Below are 19,461 nucleotides of genomic sequence, written 5' to 3' on the forward strand. Positions count from 1 at the left end.
AGTGCTATTTGTTTCCGCCGAGTTTGGAGTACCTTGAACAATGCGGTGCGATCGCACTTTTTTTCTAGGCATTTTATCTGCAATACAAATAAATTAGTTGAAAACATAGTATACAATTACAACAATAATATCACATATAAAATAGTTGAAATATCATCATTCGTAAATATAATTAGATAATCATAAAAGCTTACTACATTATAATTCGTAAATATCTTCATCCGTATCCTGGCGGACCCATTGAAATTGTGTACTAGTACTAGGGATGTTTTCGTTTAAGTTCTGTTCTGGAAATGACAAAGTTTGTTTTCTGTCGTCAATGTCATCTCTACATCCACTGCCCATGTCAAACAAGTCTCTAGGGATGTTACGAAGTACAACGTACCAACCCTCATCAGTTGGATCTTTTGAGTAAAAAACTTTTTTGACTTGAAAAGAAAATAAATACGGCTCATCAATCAATTGTTGTCCTGTGTGAATCAATCGAGCGAAGTTTACAATTGTGAAACCAAATTGATCTTACTTGATTCCACGTGCAGTATTAACATCGGCCCAATCACCTCGAAATAAGACAACTTTCTATTTGTCGTAGTAATCCAACTCAATTATGTCAGTAAAAAGTCCAAAATATTCCACATTTCCCTTCACATGATTATTGTCCCTAGCACTAGCATAACTTGTAATTGAGGAATTAACAACTATTCCACAATTTTGCGTTCTCCTCAATCTCTCGTGATATTTTGTATGAAATCTGAATCCGTTTATGAGGAACGCACTACATCTTTTAAGCACCCGATTTGGACCTTGGGAAAGCCATTTAACTTCGTCGGTGACGTTCTTCCCACTCCAAACCTATTGAATAGAAAGTAAACTGAGTAATTAAAAATGTTTTGAGTAAATATTATTATTTGTCGGTGAAAGCTCCAATTACATACCGTTTGGCTTAACCATTCATGAAAAGATTCTGTAAACAACTTATTGATATCTCGATGTTGTGTTCTTCGGGAGCGCGAACGAGATCTCAATATTTGTTTGTACTCACTATGTTAAAAATATGTTCAGTTTGTTAGACTATAAACAAATTTTAAATGATGAATATTTATCAAATTTCTAGAACTTACTTGCGTAAAGGTTCCATTGATTCGTGGTGAAACAGAACATATCGATGTGCTTGTACCCACGATAAATCATCTAATTCTGCAATTTCAACTTTACCGATTGGTTCTCCAAAACTTTGGAACAAATAATTATCGGCAAAGTTATGATCCGTGAGTCCAGCATTTTTATTTGGTCTGTTCAACCTTGTTTCAACATCTTCCAAATATCTTGAACAGAAGGTCATACATTCCTCTGCCAAGTAGCCTTCAGCAATCGATCTTTCTGGATAACGCTTGTTGCGGCAATAAGACTTTAATTTGGATAGGAACCTAAACACGATATAGAACATTATCAAAAGTTGTAACTAAAGGCATATAGGTGAATGAAGGAAAATTTTAAAAATTGTAATTAACACCTTTCTATGGGATACATCCATCGATAGAAAACGGGTCCGCCAAGAATTGTTTCATGCGGGAGATGGATTATCAAGTGAACCATAATAGTGAAGAAGGAAGGTGGGAAGATTTTCTCCATGTTGCATAAAGTTAAAGCGGCTCGATCTTGTACCTTCTAAAGTTCTTGAACATCCAAAACTTTGCCACAAATGGCTTTCATTATATTGGATAGTTCAATTATACAAGACGTCACCTTCTTTGAAATACAACATCGTAGAGCAACTGGTAGTAAATCTTGCATCAAGATGTGATAGTCATGTGATTTTAGCGAATATAGTCTTCGATCTTTAACACTAACACATTGAGATATATTTGATGCATACGCATCTGGAACCTTTATATCCTTCAACACCATGCAGAACACTTCTTTCTCTGTCTTCGACATTGAGAAAATAGAAGACGGCAACCGATATTTACCATTTGGAAGTGGATTCGGATGAAGATCAGGTCGAATTCCCATCTGAACTAAATCAAGTCGACTCTGAAGATTTTTTTTTGATTTTCCGTCTACATTCAAAATTGTACAGACAATGTTCTCGCAGACATTTTTCTCAATATGCATAACATCAAGATTGTGTCGTAAAAGGTGGTGCACCCAATAAGGCAACTCAAAGAAAATACTTTTTTTTTCCACAAGTCCGCCTTATTAGGATCGTCCTCTTCATCGGAGTTATCATCAGCTTCATCATTTGATCTTCTATTTCTTTGCGTGTTTGGCGGTTGATTCATCTTCCCATAACTGAAATTCATATCTTCCAACATTAACAAGATTTCAGATCCACTTTTCTGCGAAGGAGCTTCTCTGAACTCTTCAGTACCGTCAAATGCCAAACTCTGAAATCTAAATCTATGATTTTCCGGTAACCACCGACGATGCCCCATGTAAGAGAACTTCTTCCCATTGTATAACTATTGCGAACATGTTTGTGCAGCACAACAAGGGCACGCATAACGACCCTTGGTACTCCAACCGGATAAATTGGCATAAGCGGGGAAGTCATTAATGGTCCACATCAAAGCTGCACGTAAATTAAAGTTCTCCTTTCTCAGCACATCGTATGTCTCGACACCAGCCCATAATTATTTTAACTCTTCAATAAGTGGCTGTAAATAAATGTCGATATCATTCCCGGGCCCTTTCTCTCCAGGGATAATCATAGATAAGATAAGGGAAGATTGCTTCATGCAAATCCACGGAGGCAGATTGTAAGGAACAAGCACTACTGGCCAAGTACTGTATGCAGTACTCATGATCTTGTAAGGATTAAATCCATCAGATGCTAGGCCAAGCCTCACACTCCTGGGATCATTTGCAAATCTTGGAAATTTATTGTCAAGTGATTTTCAAGCTAAAGAATCTGCCGGATGCCTTAATAATCCATCACCGGTTCGTCCTTCATGGTGCCACGTCATTGACTCCACTGTCTTCGAGGACATGAAAAGCCTTTGAAGCCTTGGTATCAGCGGAAAATACCGCAAAATCTTGACTGGCTTCTTTCTTGGCTATGCATCATTTTCATCGTCGTTCCCATCTTCTGTGTTTCTATTTATCCAATGGGATTCGCCGCATACATGACAGCACTGTTGGTTTCTCCGATCGCCCCAATACAACATGCAATCATTCGGGCAACTATGGATTTTGTTGTACCCAAGACCTAAGTCTTTTATCATTTTCTTCATATCTTTGCATGACTGAAGGGTTTTTGCAAACGGAAACATTTCTCTCGAAAACTCTAACAGCATTGTCAATGAGTTCCCGGTCCACCCTCCCAAACATTTTAACTGGAAAAGACGAATGTAGAAAGACATTTTTGAAAATTTCGATCCCTCATATAGTTCTTCGTTCATCTCATTAAGTTATGTAATTTATGTATAATATTAATGTAAGTTATGTAAGTTGTAAGTTATGTAAGTTATGTATAATATTAATTAACTAAGTTATGTAATTTATGTATAATATTAATGTAAGTTATGTATAATATTAATTCATTAAGCTATGTAATTTATGTATAATATTAATGTAAGTTATGTATAATATTAATTAATTAACTTATGTAATTTATGTATAATATTAATGTAAGTTATGTATAATATTAATTATTTAAGTTATGTAATTTACGTATAATACTAATTTATGTATAATTTTGTAGCTTTAATCTCCGGATAATTCAAAGATCGTTACGATATGATGTATATTTTGTAGCTTTTATTAATTCAAACAACAAATTATGTTAGTAAAAAAAATTGACTTCGAATTACAAGATATAATTAATTTGTTTATATTTATGAAAACAATTTTTGTTATTAAAGAAATAATACTTTGAATTGCCATTACAAAATAAATATATTTCGAAAAAGTATATTTTTATTTTAATAGAAAATATAAATAAATATACAAATTTATTTGTATGTAAAAGATTATTAATCATTAACGAATTCCCATTATGTAAGTTAAGATCGATAATTAATCATTAATTTGAAGTAAAATTTATAATGGCAACACATAATATCGGAAATCGATGATTTATAAACGCTAAACCGATAAAACGATTCGCCCATAATTTATTCAATTACTCAAATATATAAAGTTGTTTAAGAGTTGTATTCCGAATTTTAATAGTTTAAAACAATTGCCTTTGCCGAATATCTTGAGCAGAAAATTTAAACATCAAATAATGTAATAAGCTGCAAAATAAAATGCAAATTTAGCTAAAATGGTAATTAAAACTCCCATCTAAAAATGAAAAATAATAATTAAACTATACAACTAAAATATAAGAAAAGAAAATTTAACAATTTGACTTTTTTATAAGAAACCTAAATAGAGAAAAATAGGAATAAATACCTTAAATTGCCTCAATTCCGAAGCAAATCCTGGAAAAAAAAGACAGAAATACATTAATACCGAAAAAACAGAAGTAATTAAAGCCAAAAAACTAAAAAAAACAAGAGTTTATACTCACAAAGTTAGCTAAACTAAAAAAACTAAAATTGAACATATATATGAAAATATATATGAAAAAATGTTGAAACATGACAGTGAATTAGATGATATTAGAGGTTTAAAATTGAACATATATAACTGTACCCAAAATAACATGTTCCCAAAATTGAACATATATATTCCTTTCCCAAAATAACATGACAGTAATTAAATCCATTAAATCGAATGATAACCTGTTCCTAAAATAACATTCAGAAGACATTTTTTTTTATCTCATGGCTCTTCTTCATCCAAACAACACTCCTCAAGCCTTTGCCCAAGCCAACAAACACTCTAAGTGACAAAATGCAATGAAAGTTGAGTTTGATGCATTGCAACAGAACTAGACTTGGGGATTAGTTTCTAATGACCCTATGAAGAATATTCTGCGGAATAAATGATTGTTTAGGAAAAGAAAAAAAAAGTAGATGAACTCATCAATTGCAAGACAGCTAGAAAAAAGACGCTAGAAAAAAGAGGTATATATGTCTTAACCTCACATTTGTCATATTTGCAAGTTATGCAAAGCTATTTATGGACCGAAACATACGCCACTGGCTTAACTCACAACTATCTACAATCGTGGTTTTGTGAAATCAGATCTGACCTATCTCTATTCATATTCATTCAACCTCAAGCAATAGTCTACCTACTTGTGTAATGATTCCCCATCATCTAATGATTCCTACATTGATACTACATTATAATGAAATTATAATCAAATTATAATAAAATTAGAAAAGTCAATGTATTTATATCACATCACCCCATCTTTAAAAAGAAATAAGTCACAGCAAATTATTTGGCAGAATTGGTGAAAAAATTGGCATAGAAATCTAAAAATACACACTTGAAAAGTGGAAAAGATCAAATTATAATGAAGGGATGGAATCCATAAAAATTGGCATAGTAGCAAGACCTTTCATAAAAGGAATTACCATTTTCTGAAGAATAAATTTATGTCATTTTTATATTAACGTTGTAAGGGAACCAGTTTAATGATGTTTAAATTAACAATGCATACAACAATTTTAAATTTCATACACGGGCAAAGTGGAGATAAGGTCATGTGTTTTCTTTGTTTTTAAGTGATAAAATCATGCGAATTTGAACCAACCAGTTGATTTTTTTATAAACATGTCCAACAACGTGATTTCAGATTCATCTGGTTTCAATTAGTATTTATTTGTTAATTAAATTTTTAAATTTTTTAGATATTAAATAAATTAATCAGAGTAGCGGCTTAACTTTATCCCATCATCCACCCACCCACCCACTCAGCCATCAAACAAATTCCCCTTTTTTCTTCCCTAAAAGAAAAAGAAGGGATGGCGAATACATGAGTAAAATTGAGGAAAATTCAAACACAGTTCCAAGACGAGAGACGGCTTACCTATTCCCCATCATCTAATGATTCCCCACAAATTATGTTGTTTAATCGAAACCCTAAAACCCCAAATAACTTAGACTGACCAAAATGGCAAAATTTAATCGAAAAAGAACAGAAACGGCTTACCTATTCAATCGACAAATCTCGCAGCTGTGCCCACCTTGTTTCAAGATCGACTCCGACCACCTTTCTTTCCTTTGTATTTTCCATGATAAGTTTTCTCCCCTTTCGACACTTAGAAAATTTCGAAACCTAATTTCTCTGCAATTTACCTATTGCTGTAATTGGAGGACGGAGGCAGATGTAAGTTAATTTGTCCTCTGAAGAAACGGCGTCGTTTAAGTAAAGTTATGTAAGTTTTGCGGCGCTTCACTATAAAACGCCACAATAGAAACTGATTCCCTAACATGGAACGACGTCGTATATTGCAATAATTGTGGCGTTTTTTACTAAAACGCCGGTAAAGGATACCTTTTGCAGCGTTTTTATATAGAAACGCCGCTAAAACTCTTATTTTTTTGTCTTACTTTTAAATAATTAATTACCAATTTATTTAACAAATTAATAATTTATGTATTATTTATTTGTTTATTTATTTATACCAATTTTATTTTGGTCCTATATTTACAAATTAAATAATTAATAACTATATATATCCATATATATTCATATATATATCCATATATAAGTAAAAATATATCAAATGGCCGTTAATTTGGGTTAAATGTTTTGCCAGTTATAACTATTATTAGTTATAAAACAATTTTTATTATAAAATTTGGTATAGAAAATGCATTTTTTTCGATAATAAGTTCGTAAAGGATGAGGACACGGGTTAAATGGCCTTTAAAGAAACGGTGCCGTTTAAATTAATTTTAAGTCACATTTGCGGCGTTTTGCGTAAAAACGCCGCTATTGCATGTCCTTTTGCGGCGCTATGCGAAAAAACGCCACTAAATTTTCAATTACAGAAACAAACGGTGACGTTTTCACAAAATTGTAGACATCTTTGCGGCGTTTTCCCTAAAAATGCCACTAATAGAGTACGTCATTCAACTGAAACGACGCCGTTCTGATAGAGTTTCAAGAATATTAGCGGCGCTTCCCTATAAAACGCCACAATAGAAACTGATTCCCTAACACGGAACGACGTCGTATATTACAATAATTGTGGCGTTTTTATACAGAAATGCCGCTAAAACTCTTATTTTTTTTGTCTTACTTTTAATTAATTAATTACCAATTTATTTAACAAATAAATAATTACTAACTTAATTATTTGTTTATTTATTTATACCAATTTTATTTTGGTCCTATATTTACAAATTAAATAATTAATAACTATATATATATCCATATATATTCATATATATCCATATATAAGTAAAATATATATCAAATGGCCGTTAATTTGGGTTAAATGTTTTGCCAGTTATAACTATTATTATTAGTTATATTGTATTATTTAACAAGTCTCAAATTATAAATTAACCTTGTAATCTTCATATTAACCATTCAATTTATGTAGCTACGTACATACATGCAGAAAGTGATCATCTACCTATTATACTCAAAACTTATCTTAATATTAAATTTATTCTGGATCTATATTTTACAAATATATAAGAACATATAAGAGTCATACCTCCAAAATTAATCAATCTAATATTAACCTCTTAAGAAACCTTAAGCCCCGACCAAACCTCTAAAACTTCTGTAACCCTTAAATTCCCCTAAACCCTAATTAACCCTGTCCCTAACCCCTAAATTCACGTCTGTAACCCCTAAAGCATAACCTAGCCCCTAACTCCTAAACCATAAATACCAAACCTTAAATTCATATATACCGGCCCATACTCCTTAAAATACCATGCATCGACCAAAATATTCCCTAAATATTCTTTAATAATAAAAAAATATGGTGAAAATCTATTAAACAACAACTTATATATATAGTTAAAAATGTTGTATAAAGTTGAAATAAGGAAGCAATATTATCTTTATGACAAATTTTCGTATGAAGCTTCGAATGTCCTCTTAACAAATAGATGAAATTTGTTATAATAAACTTGGTACAACAAATTTTGTCTCTTTATATACAAAACAAGTTTTATTATAAAATTTGGTATAGAAAATGTATTTTTTTCGATAATAAGTTCGTAAAGGATGAGGACACGGGTTAAATGACCTTTAAAGAAATGGCGCTGTTTAAATTAATTTTAAGTCACATTTGAAGAAATGGCGCCGTTTAAATTAATTTTAAGTCACATTTGCGGCGTTTTGCGTAAAAACGCCACTATTGCATGTGCTTTTGCGGCGCTATGGGAAAAAACGCCACTAAATTTTCAATTACAGAAAGAAACGGTGACGTTTTCACAAAATTGTAGACATCTTTGCGGCGTTTTCCCTAAAAACGCCACTAATAGAGTACATCATTCAACTGAAACGACGCCGTTCTGACAGAGTTTCAAGAATATTAGCGGCGCTTCCCTATAAAACGCCACAATAGAAACTGATTCCCTAACACGGAACTATGTCGTATATTGCAATATTTGTGGCGTTTTTGACTAAAACGCCGGTAAAGGCTATTATATATATCTATTAATTATAATATAAACTATACTAAACTTCAATATATTAAATTTCCTCTAACTGGATTTATTTTACAAATATATAAGAACATATATATATTTACCGTAAAAATTAATCAATCTAATATTAACCTCTTATTAAGAAACCCTACCGTCTAAACCCCCCGACCAAACCCAAAAAATTCCCTAAATTAATATTCTTTAATAATCACAAAATATAGTGAAAATCTATTAAACAACAAGTTATATATATATAGTTAAAAATGTTGTACAAAGTTGAAATATGGTAGCAAATTATCTTTATGACAATAATTTTCGTATGGATCGATCTAAATATAAGTTTTTATCATGTTTGAACTTAAGTATCGATATTTTTGCATCTGCTATTGCTATAGCCATATATATCAAAAAAATCAAATGGTTAGGGTTAAATGTTTTTAAATATACAAGATAATTAATTGTATCATTTAACAAGTCTCAAATTATAAATTAACCAATCAATAGACATGCATAAATCCATCATGATGATCTACCTATTATATTAATATTCAATATATTTAATTTATTCTGGATCTATATTTTACAAATATATAAGAACATATATATTTACCATAAAAAATAATCAAAAACTAATATTAATCTAAATTAAACCCTAACATGATCGTTGAAACCCTAAATCTCAAACCCCTAACCCCTAAATTAACCTTAAATCCCAAACCTTAAATCTATACCCCGTACTCCTTAAAATACCGTCCATAAAAAAAATTCCCTAAATATTTAATATATATAATCATAAAATATAGTCAAAATCGATTAAACAATAATTAATTGTTAAAATATATTTTGTATAAATTGGTGTTTTATAATTCCTTTGATTTATTTAGTCGAACAGTACTACCAAAATTTATTACTCTTATAAAAGTTAATTCTATTTTTAATTTATTCTTTGCAATACAAAAATTTAAGTTTTATTATATATTTTATTTTATTCATAATTTAATATATTTTCTCTCGTAAAGTAGTTTAAATCAACTGTGATTGAAAATTAGTAATAAATAGTTAGCTGTTATATATACGACTTCTCTTTAATAAAAACTTTTTGTATTAATCAATATTATTTGTTAATTATAATTTAAATGTAAATTGTACCACTATATAATAAATAGAACAAAATATTAATTATTTGAACTTATAAGATTTTTGTTACTATTAGCGGCGCTTCGGCAAAAACGCCGCTAAAGGTAAATGCATTCGCGGCGCTTACCTATAAAACGCCGCTAAAAGCCAGAGCATTAGTGGCGCTCAGATAAAAACGCCACTAAAGATACTAACATTAGCGGCGCTTAGAAAAAAACGCCGCTAAAGGCCAGAGAATTAGTGGCGCTCAGATAAAAACGCCACTAAAGATACGAGCATTAGTGGCGCTTAGAGAAAAACGCTGCTAAAGGCCAGAGCATTAGTGGCGCTCAAATAAAAACGCCGCTAAAGATCGGACCATTAGCAGCGCTAAAATAAAAACGCCGCTAAAGGTTTAAAAATCACAAAAAACGACGTTCGTTGGTCTTAGGTTTTTTGTGGCGCTTTATATAAAACGAAGCTAATTCCTATTTTTAGCGGCGCTTCTTGGAAATCGCCGCTGATGATCTACCTTTAGCGGCGCTTTGACTAAATCGCCGCTAATGCTCGATTTGTTGTGGCGCTTTTGTTTCAAACGCCGCTAAAAGTGCCGCTAAAGGCCTATTCTGGTGTAGTGAATATTTGTTATTATTCCACATAAAAGTAAAATATAATTACTAATCAAGTTAATAAACCTAATTATTATTTTTTAAAAATTGAGAAGGGATTATGAAACTGTGGTACCGCGCCATCCATATCTCTTTCCAATAGGAGAATTACAAATCAGATTTTTAACTTTTTCCTCCTGAAAAAATTCAAATCTAACTAAAAATGCTAAAAATCAAGAGAAAAGAAATCTGATTTGTCATCCTCCTATTAAGGAGGGATAACGTGGAATCAGAGTTTCATAGGATCCTCTCTCTTAAAAATTTTGCATATAAATATATTTATAAATATTTAGATGAAGTATATTTGTATCCATATACAATATATAGATAAAAACACACCACTATCTATACAAAGTATCAAAACCAAAATGGTACATCTACTATAATATGTTATTGTTATTTTTTTTAATTGAAAATCGTTTTTTAATTTAATATTTTCAACTTAAACCTTACCCTTAAGTAAGACTTACCGCTTATATCAATGCTAAAAAGGTACCAGGGACAAATTTATTTGTTGAAGAAATAAGGTTGGCTATAAAATACCGATAGTTCTCATTATATGGGCTCAGAAAAAAAAAAAAAGGCAGTCCCCCTCTCTACACAATGCATTGGAAATTCTCATAGGTCGGGGCGGGTGCTAAAAAAGGAAAATGAAAAGGGAGATGATTAATTTGTACAAGTGATCCATATATATATATTTAGTAGACTTCGACATTCCACTGCTCAGCTTTCTTCAATTGCTTTTTGTACTCGGCCCAGTCGATGCCTGCAAAAACACATGATTAAATTTACCGGCTAGGCTAGCTTTTGAGGAAATCAATGGGGTCATTTTGTCTTTTTAGTTTGTTACCATCAGCTGCAGCGAGTGAGACCATTATGTCATCAATTCCCTTCTCCATTCCCCTCAACCCACACATGTAGACGAAGGTGTTGTCTTTCTTCAGCAACTCCCATAGCTCTTTCGCGTATTCAGCCATTCGTGTCTGAATGTACATCTTTTCTCCTTTCTCGTTTGTTTGTTCCCTGCTCACTGCAAAGTCCAGCCTGAAGTTTTCTGGGTTCTTCTCCTTCATTTTCTCGAATTCCTGCAATTAACACCACATCAAGCATTTCACGTTTTCACACAAAATCTCAATTACCAACAGAAACCAGCATTTGCTTCCTAGAAAGTTAAACATTTGCTAATTACCTCCTTGTATAGCAATGAACTACTCGTGGGAACACCAAGGAAGAGCCATGCCAAACCGTTGAACTTCATAGCAAGTAAGATGTTAAGTCAGTCAGTCACATGTTCAAATATCACGGATTACTTACTTTATTCTTGTCGAGTTAATGCCATAGGTTATAATTTATATAACAGGTTTCATTGCCTGCAACAGCTTGAAACGGATGTTTTGGTAGATTGAGCGTGATTGTTTTCAGTGTTCACTCAGGTTGCATAGTTAGCAATGCTAAACTGTCGTAAATGATGTACATATACATATACCTTGTAGTCGTCATGCTTCTCGAAGAACATTTTCCACAGAAATGATCGAAAGGGAGCGATTCCAGTTCCAGTAGCGAGCTGCAATGGAGTAGCTGAAGGTGAAGATATTGTATGGGAGCAGCACTTATTAGTACACTTGAGAGCTTGGTTAGTATACATACCATGATGATTGTGGCATTGGGATCCTTTGGCATAAGCATTTCTTTTCCAACAGGTCCAGTTATTTTAACTTCCGCCCCAGGTTTCAAGTCACCTGAAGATATATATTTAAGATGAAAACATAAAACATCAATAGGGTAAATTATATCAGGGATCATATTCCACCAGAAAGCTATCTCTGCCCTTTTGATCATTACTATTTCAGTTTGATGATGCTTATAACTATAATGGGAGGTTAAATTCTGAAATAAGTTGTTCAAAACAATAGTGCATATTATGATGAACCGTAAAAATTCTGAAATCTTACACAAGAAATTGGAGCAGACTCCTTTGACAAGCTCTCCTTTCTCGTTGGTGTATACCAGTCGTTTCACACATAGGGATACCTGCAAAAATACGATGAGATGTATGCAGAACATGCTAATGAGATGACTTGTAGACTCGGATAGCTTAAAGCTTAATCTATATATCCAACAGCTTAAGAAATGAATATGAATGATGATGTGATAATAGAAGGGCAAACTCAACAGTTTTGGAGTCCCCAAAATCACCAAGAGCACTGCTAGCAATAGAGTACAATCTCAGCTTGTGTGGTTTTCCGTTCTTGTCAACGCCATCTGGAATCACCCCAATGGATTGCCCTTCTCTGTAGGGGACCTCTCCTGAAGCAATCCAACCAACCAGTCAGCTATGCCTAGAAAGAGACTGTTTCTTGTTTTAAGTAAATAATTATATCAAGAATTTAGCATTTGATTTCTTTATCATTAAAATTGAACATAAAAGTAGGGAAATGAGGTTACTATTAGAGCTTGCATGCATACCTTCGGTGCTGAAGACCATGTGCCAAGTCTCTCCAGGAGCATCATCGCCAGTGATCTTAGTGTTTAGAAGGCATCTACCAATGTAAGGGTTGATAGGCCTGAACTTGTTAACCACAACACCTTCATCATTTTTCTTGGATTCCTTTACAACTTTGGCAGGAGCTTCAGTTGTAACCTGGGCCCTGACAGAAACCACTCTCCCCCCACTGCAAACATCTCTGTAGTAAACAGGCACCTGGAAAACAAAACAAAAAAAGCAGCTGATGAACATCAACTTTCAGTATTACCATATCATCACAAGCATGGCAAATATATACCTTCTTGAAGGTGATCCTATCAGGAGAGACAATAGAGGTTCTAGCAGGGAGAGAGGTGGACTTGGTAGAAGGAAAAGAGACTGCAGCAGTAACAGCAGCCATGTCTTTTCTTTTCTTTTTTTATAATGAAGAAATAAGAAGAAAGGAGAAAATGTTATATCTGATGGGGGTGGTTGCTGCAGAAGAAGTAAAAGTGGTGAAGGAAACAAAATGAAGGATGGGATATTGTTCTCAATGTTTATTGATTATGAAGTGGGTGGAGGAGATTTTGAAAGCCAATGCAGTGGCCTGAGTGTGGATAAGTCCATGTGTAAATGTATGACTCTCATAGCACCATATATACCAGTAGTACAACTTCATTGATTTTTTGCTCACCATTTAGTGCTAAATCTACAATTTCTTTGGAATTTGGGATCCAAAATCTCCTCTTATTTCAGTCCACTAAAAGACAATCCATGGGCAAGTTTGCAAGTCCAAATAGTTTGATTGGAATAAAAGGTTTCGGCCTATTCGTTTTACTATCCTATTCAATCCAAGGCCGAATTGGACAAGTGCAGTAGGTTTGATTAAGCCCAACACTACCCTTTTGATGCCTTGTAGTTTTTATGGATACCTGATTTTGCTCTTTGAATTATTAATAATGCGAAATAACGGATTAATAGTCCCATCTCTATATTTGTGGATAATGGGTTGAATTCTTAGCAATCTAATTATACGATTTGGATCTGATTACTTGTAATTACATGAATGTGACATGTTTGGGTAACTATTATAATTGTTAGGTGTCACTGAATTTGGTGTAGTTGGAGCATCAGTAATTACACTTTTCAATTCTCACCGGGTGATAATTTGATTAATTATGTAAATTCAAATTCTGATGATGATGATGAACTCAATCAAGGACTAACAAATAATGATAAGAAGCATATATAACCCAACAAATATGCATTAGAACAATTAGATAAAATTATATATGATACTTGTTTTTCTTGTTATATTTATTAGTAATCGTATTATCAACTAATTTTTTAAACTAACATAATACATATGATGATTTGATTTTAATTTTTTAAAAAATATTTTTATCATTCTAATAATTTTTATAGTATTTAATATTTTAAAAAAATATAAATTATGTAACTGTGTAATTACAATTTGTATTACCAAACATGACATAAAAAATTTATATGTAATTATACTCTATCAATCAAACACGTCTAAAGAACTGCAATTCTTTATAACTACAAAAGAATGCAATTACTAACCTAATAATTACACTTTCATTCAATTACTCTATGATATCGTGACAAATTTTTTGGAGATATGAAAATTTTAAAGAGTAAAAAAAAGTAGAAAGATTCAAAAATGTTATATATTATTTCCATTAGTTTACTACTTTTTAGGAAAGATGAAAAAAATGGAATGCAAAACTAGTTTTTTTGCGCTTGGTAACGTAGAAAAATAATAGATTTTTTTTTTGGTAAATATGTCATAAGTTGATGTATTATTTATAAATTTAAAATTTAATGGTTGTATCTTTTAAAAAAAATTAGTCCTTTTATTTTTCATATTTTAAAATTTAAGTTCTTCTGTTTGTATTATTAAACTTATTTTGTTAAATTTAGGTTTATTATAATATTATTTTTGTAGCTACATAACTATTAAGTGAGTATATTTTTTATTTCAAAATGTCACATAAAAATTTTAACAAAAAAAAAAAGAAGAGACAATAGTATTAACCATTTAAATTTGAATTAAGAAATCTGAAAAATAAAAAAAATTAAATTTTTAGAAATAAAAGTACAATGACTAAATTCTAAAATTATGGAGAGTCCATGGACCCATGACCTATTTTAACTAATAAACTTTCTTTTCATTTTCTCTCCTTCTGTCATCTCAATTTAAAATGATTTAGTTTTATAGATTAAAATGGAAAATGATATCTTCCACACACATTCAAAATCATTTTTCTTTTGACTTTTTTTAGAAAGGACTAATAGACAATTTTCGTGTTTAACCAGGGGGGAAGCAATGTCGTCACCCCACCTTGGTTAAATGAAAATTTTATTCATCTAAGATAAAATTCCTAACTTCATTAGTATAAGTAGGTTGTTTTAATAAATGAGTAGTTGATCCGTTGCATATTACATGATTAAGGCGTGTAGGCTTCTTCTAATCCGGTTTTGTTCCCTAAATCTAATTGACTGCATTACCAAAAAATCAACAACATTTCCTGTGTCAACCACAGCTTGAATCCTTATCCTTCAGCTAGTGATGCTACCCTTTCAAAACATCCCGGCTGAAGCTGCTAAGTTGTTCTTTTTTTCATTTTTCATCATTAACATGAAAAATACTAAAGGCAGATCATATAAAGCCACCAAAGATTGATCAATAAAATCAAGTCATTTTTACATTTTATCAAACTGATATGCCATACCAACTTTGGTGTCTTTCACAGTTTATGATGTTTAGGAGGAGCCTGCACTCAGTTGAAGAGGAAGCAATAAAGGGCTGCTTAGATTTTTATTTTTTATTTTTTGCAGTAAATACGGACATGCTTCGAGCTCTATTAATTGAAGTTCCAATCATCAAAAACCAAACAAGGAAGAAGAGACTTCCCGGGGGGGGGGGGTTTATATATAAATGTGAAAGCTCAATTGTTTAATGATATGTGAAGGAGGACATTTGCATGTGAATCCTATAATGGAAAGTGGTAGGTTTTGTTCATGTGAATATCTGGGTTACTCTGCACTCACCATTTTTCTCAAACTCAATTACCAAAACCATAAAAAAGAAAGACAAAGGAGTCAAAAATAGCAGGGACAGATTGCATGGAGACAAAGAATCGTGCAATGCACTTTCAACCATGAAAAATGCCTCTCACGCCCTCACTGATTTCCCATGTTATTATTTTAATGGAATATGATGTTTTTTAATGTGATTATGAGGAAGTTATTTTATAATGCTTAGTATATATAGGAAGATACTGAATAAGATGTCAAGAAAGTTAATTACCACCTAAGTACTTTCTTAATTTTGTAATCATAATTTATGAATTTACGAGAAAATATTCATGTATTTAATTTAAACTTTATTCTTAAAAGATATTTAGATTAAATATTTAATAATAAAATTTGATTCATAATTTTTTAATTTATAATTTTAATTAAAAACAATATTATTTTAAATTTGTCTTGTTTATATTTTCTATGTATAATAATGCGCATATAAAATCATGATAACTTGTTTTAGAAATTTAAAAAAAGACGCTTGAAATAACGTTTCTTTAACTAAAGGCTAACCCATAGGAATATAAAAAAAATAGTTGATTCTGGATATTACTCTAAACAAAACTAGAAATAATTAAATCATAGGAACGTAAAACCATAGGCGGTCTACCCTACAATTCCTATGCATCTTAAATGGAACAATTCTACCCATATTCTACCAAAAGAAAAAGTATTTCATACAAATACACGTGCTAAATCAAATTTGTAACTGAGAAAAAAAGTAAAATTAGGAAAAAAAAAACTTACTTGCGAAGAATCTATTAAGTAATAGAGAAAATCAAGTAGTGTAAAAGAGGAAATAGTTTTGTCTAAAGAATTGAGAAAATCTGTTTAGTAGGAAGGAGAAAAACAAGAGGAAAATAAAAATAAAAATAAAAGGAGGAAGGAGAAATGAAAGTTAAAAAAGAAAAAAAGAATTAACTTGCTCAAAAAGAAAATAAATAGGGATTAAATGTGGAATTTGACCTAATTTTTTTATCTAAAATGATGATTTAATGTGGTAGTTAACGTCTTAATGATAAAAATGTTACAAATCGATAACATTAGTGACCATTTTGTAATAAATTAAAGTTCGATGACCAAAAGTAATTTAAAACATACAAATGTGATTATTTTTATAGTTTATCCTAAATAAAATTATAATATTTTAGCCAACACTCAAATTTTTTTAGTATGAGTAAGGCACCTTTTATATCAATTTTACGGCCCATTAAAACTATTAATATATTCTTATGGTAGAATATATTAATATATTCTTTTGTTTTATAATTTTAATTTATTTGTATTTTTTCAACTAAGTTTATATTTGGGTAATTGGAGACATTGATCCACTCAGAGATTTAAGTATATCTAGATATTGTCACACCCACAATTAAAAATATTTTCTTTTAAGATTTATTCAATAATGAATTTAGGTGGGGATGATAATTAATTTGTATTTCAAATGCTATCAAATAAGTGTTTGATCCTTAGATTTATAATTTATAATTATTTTATTTAAAGATGATATAAAAGTGTGAGAAGATAAAAGTGTTATCATAATAATATTAATTATAATTTAAAAGAATAGGTATTTTTGTATTTCTATAATTTTATAATTTTATAATTGATAGAGGTAATAAAATGTGCATAATAAAATTAAAATGTAAAAGTCATTTTAGATAAAACATCGGTTGAATGGTAAAACTAAAGCTTTATCGATTCAAATATTTTATTCAAATCCAACCACATGTAAATTATTTATTTTTTTAAAAAAAATATCCTACAACAATATAAATTATTTTAAATAATTCAATCAAATGTTTAAATAATAGTAATTATAATATTATAGGCATTTGACAGAGGTAATGGAGTGTGAATAATAAAACTAAAATGTACAAGACATTTTATGATAAAGGATTGGTTGAGTGGTAAAATTAAAATTTTATTGACCTAAATGTCATAAGTTCAAAATTTACCGTATGTGAAATTAATTATTAATTTTTTGTTTAAAATAAAAAGGTTGATACTCTAAAACAGTATAATTTATTTTAAATATCAAAAAATATTTTTATATCGAGTTGATGTACAATTAATTTGTGATATTACTCAATCAAAAGTTTAAATAATAGAGGGGATGCATGTGTATTTTTTTTTTCGGCGAACGTAGCTTGAAATCCTTCACCATTAGCTTGTGACTCTAGGCATCCCTTTGAAAAGACCCCGGCTCCCGTCCTAGCTGCCAACTTCTATTAATTTTCCATGGATCCCCAAAACTTGAATCATTCATAACTTTGAAATTCAATACGACAAAAATAGTAAATTAAGGCAAATAAATGTAAGTTAGGTGATATATGTGGTGTTGAGGTGCTAGAAGCTGCACCGTGACTCAATTACGGTTGGCTAGGACCTTGATTGGACGTAGAGTCAATTAATCATTTTCACCATATTTATGGAAGATGTTAACATTAAACTGCTGTAAAAATACCAACTCTTTTCCCCTTTTCAACATTTCATCAGTGTTTCATGAAGCAGCCTTTATATTAGTCTTCCCAGTGCTACTAATTTCATGTTTTGGGGCTAATCAAGAAGGGGTTTTCCTTTTGACATCTCAGATCTGCCATGAATTGTTTTTTGACATTCATATATAAGGATTGCAAGGCATGGGATTCAAAGCTCAATTATCTTATGATATGTGAAGTAGGACATTTGATTGTGAATCCTACAATGGAATATCTGGGTTACCGCACTCCCAACTTAAAAAAAAAAATCAATCTCAGCCACCAGAACCTTAAAAAGAAAGACCATGGAAAATGCCCCTCACACCTAATGTTTCAGCACATAACCCAAACTTTATCATCTCTAAAAAATTTGCCTACATATCATTTAAAGCTTGTGGAAATGGATATCTGCTTGCTTTTCTCTGTTTTCGAATTTACAAGCTTTTCGAATGGATGGTGAACTGAAATCAACTAACCACTAATTTGGGGCATACAATAAGTTTTCTCTAGTCGGTGGATTTTGACAAGCATATGGGTGTTTCTCCTTTTAAAGTAGTCGTTAGTTTAATCAAACTTGGGGACAGAAATTTGGGCCAAGCGTTTATTAGGTCATTTTGATAAGTTTATGAGACATTGCTTTCAGTCTATCAATGAGTGGTTTAGCTTATCGTTGATCTCATGTGAGGACATGTAAAATGTTCCTATTGAGGTATAAATGCTAGCGCTAAGTCTAGTTTGCAAGTAATATCAGGTTTGCTGATGGAAGCAAATGAAACAAGACCAAGAAAAATAGTGGTTGTAGTAAGTCAGGCCAGTTGGCTTGAAACTGTCCAAGCGCCTCAAATAATTTGAGGTCCTAAGGTTGAATGATTTCATTTTATGGTGGTTAGAAAACACAACTGAAGTTTTAGGTCAATTTAACTTATAAAAGACTGCCAAATGATTAGGTCACCTTCGAATCAATGCCCCCCACTTTCTTTTTTTCCAGGTAATATGCAAAAAATCTTGTTCAGACAACTTTTTCCCTACCATACCTCATTTCTAGCTGTTCCAACCAAGATGTATGTCACCAACTTATCAAGTATCAATAATGCAAAAACTAAACCCC

At 31.3% G+C, this 19,461-nt stretch overlaps 1 protein-coding gene across 1 annotated transcript; it reads right to left on the reverse strand.

Moving 5' to 3' along the window:
* Positions 1-10,811: 10,811 nt before the first annotated feature.
* Positions 10,812-13,487, reverse strand: LOC107912817 (ferredoxin--NADP reductase, leaf isozyme, chloroplastic). Its single transcript, XM_016841156.2, has 9 exons — positions 13,085-13,487; positions 12,768-13,002; positions 12,475-12,608; positions 12,254-12,332; positions 11,949-12,040; positions 11,788-11,865; positions 11,491-11,553; positions 11,152-11,386; positions 10,812-11,067 (listed from the first exon to the last, which is right to left on the reverse strand). Exons 1-9 carry the CDS (start codon positions 13,184-13,186, stop codon positions 11,000-11,002), a joined length of 1,086 nt encoding a protein of 361 aa, XP_016696645.2. The 5' UTR covers positions 13,187-13,487; the 3' UTR covers positions 10,812-10,999.
* Positions 13,488-19,461: the final 5,974 nt, after the last annotated feature.

The sequence above is a fragment of the Gossypium hirsutum genome, chromosome D11 (assembly GCF_007990345.1).
Source record: "Gossypium hirsutum isolate 1008001.06 chromosome D11, Gossypium_hirsutum_v2.1, whole genome shotgun sequence".
In the NCBI taxonomy this organism is placed as follows: Eukaryota; Viridiplantae; Streptophyta; class Magnoliopsida; order Malvales; family Malvaceae; genus Gossypium; species Gossypium hirsutum.

Excerpts from the sequence above, each read along its gene's own strand:
- LOC107912817 (XM_016841156.2), bottom strand. The coding sequence starts at position 13,186 with ATGGCTGCTGTTACTGCTGCAGTCTCTTTTCCTTCTACCAAGTCCACC. Across the intron at positions 13,003-13,084 it reads ATAGGATCACCTTCAAGAAG|GTGCCTGTTTACTACAGAGA; the intron begins GTATATATTTGC and ends TTTGTTTTCCAG. Across the intron at positions 11,387-11,490 it reads GTTCATTGCTATACAAGGAG|GAATTCGAGAAAATGAAGGA; the intron begins GTAATTAGCAAA and ends TGTTAATTGCAG.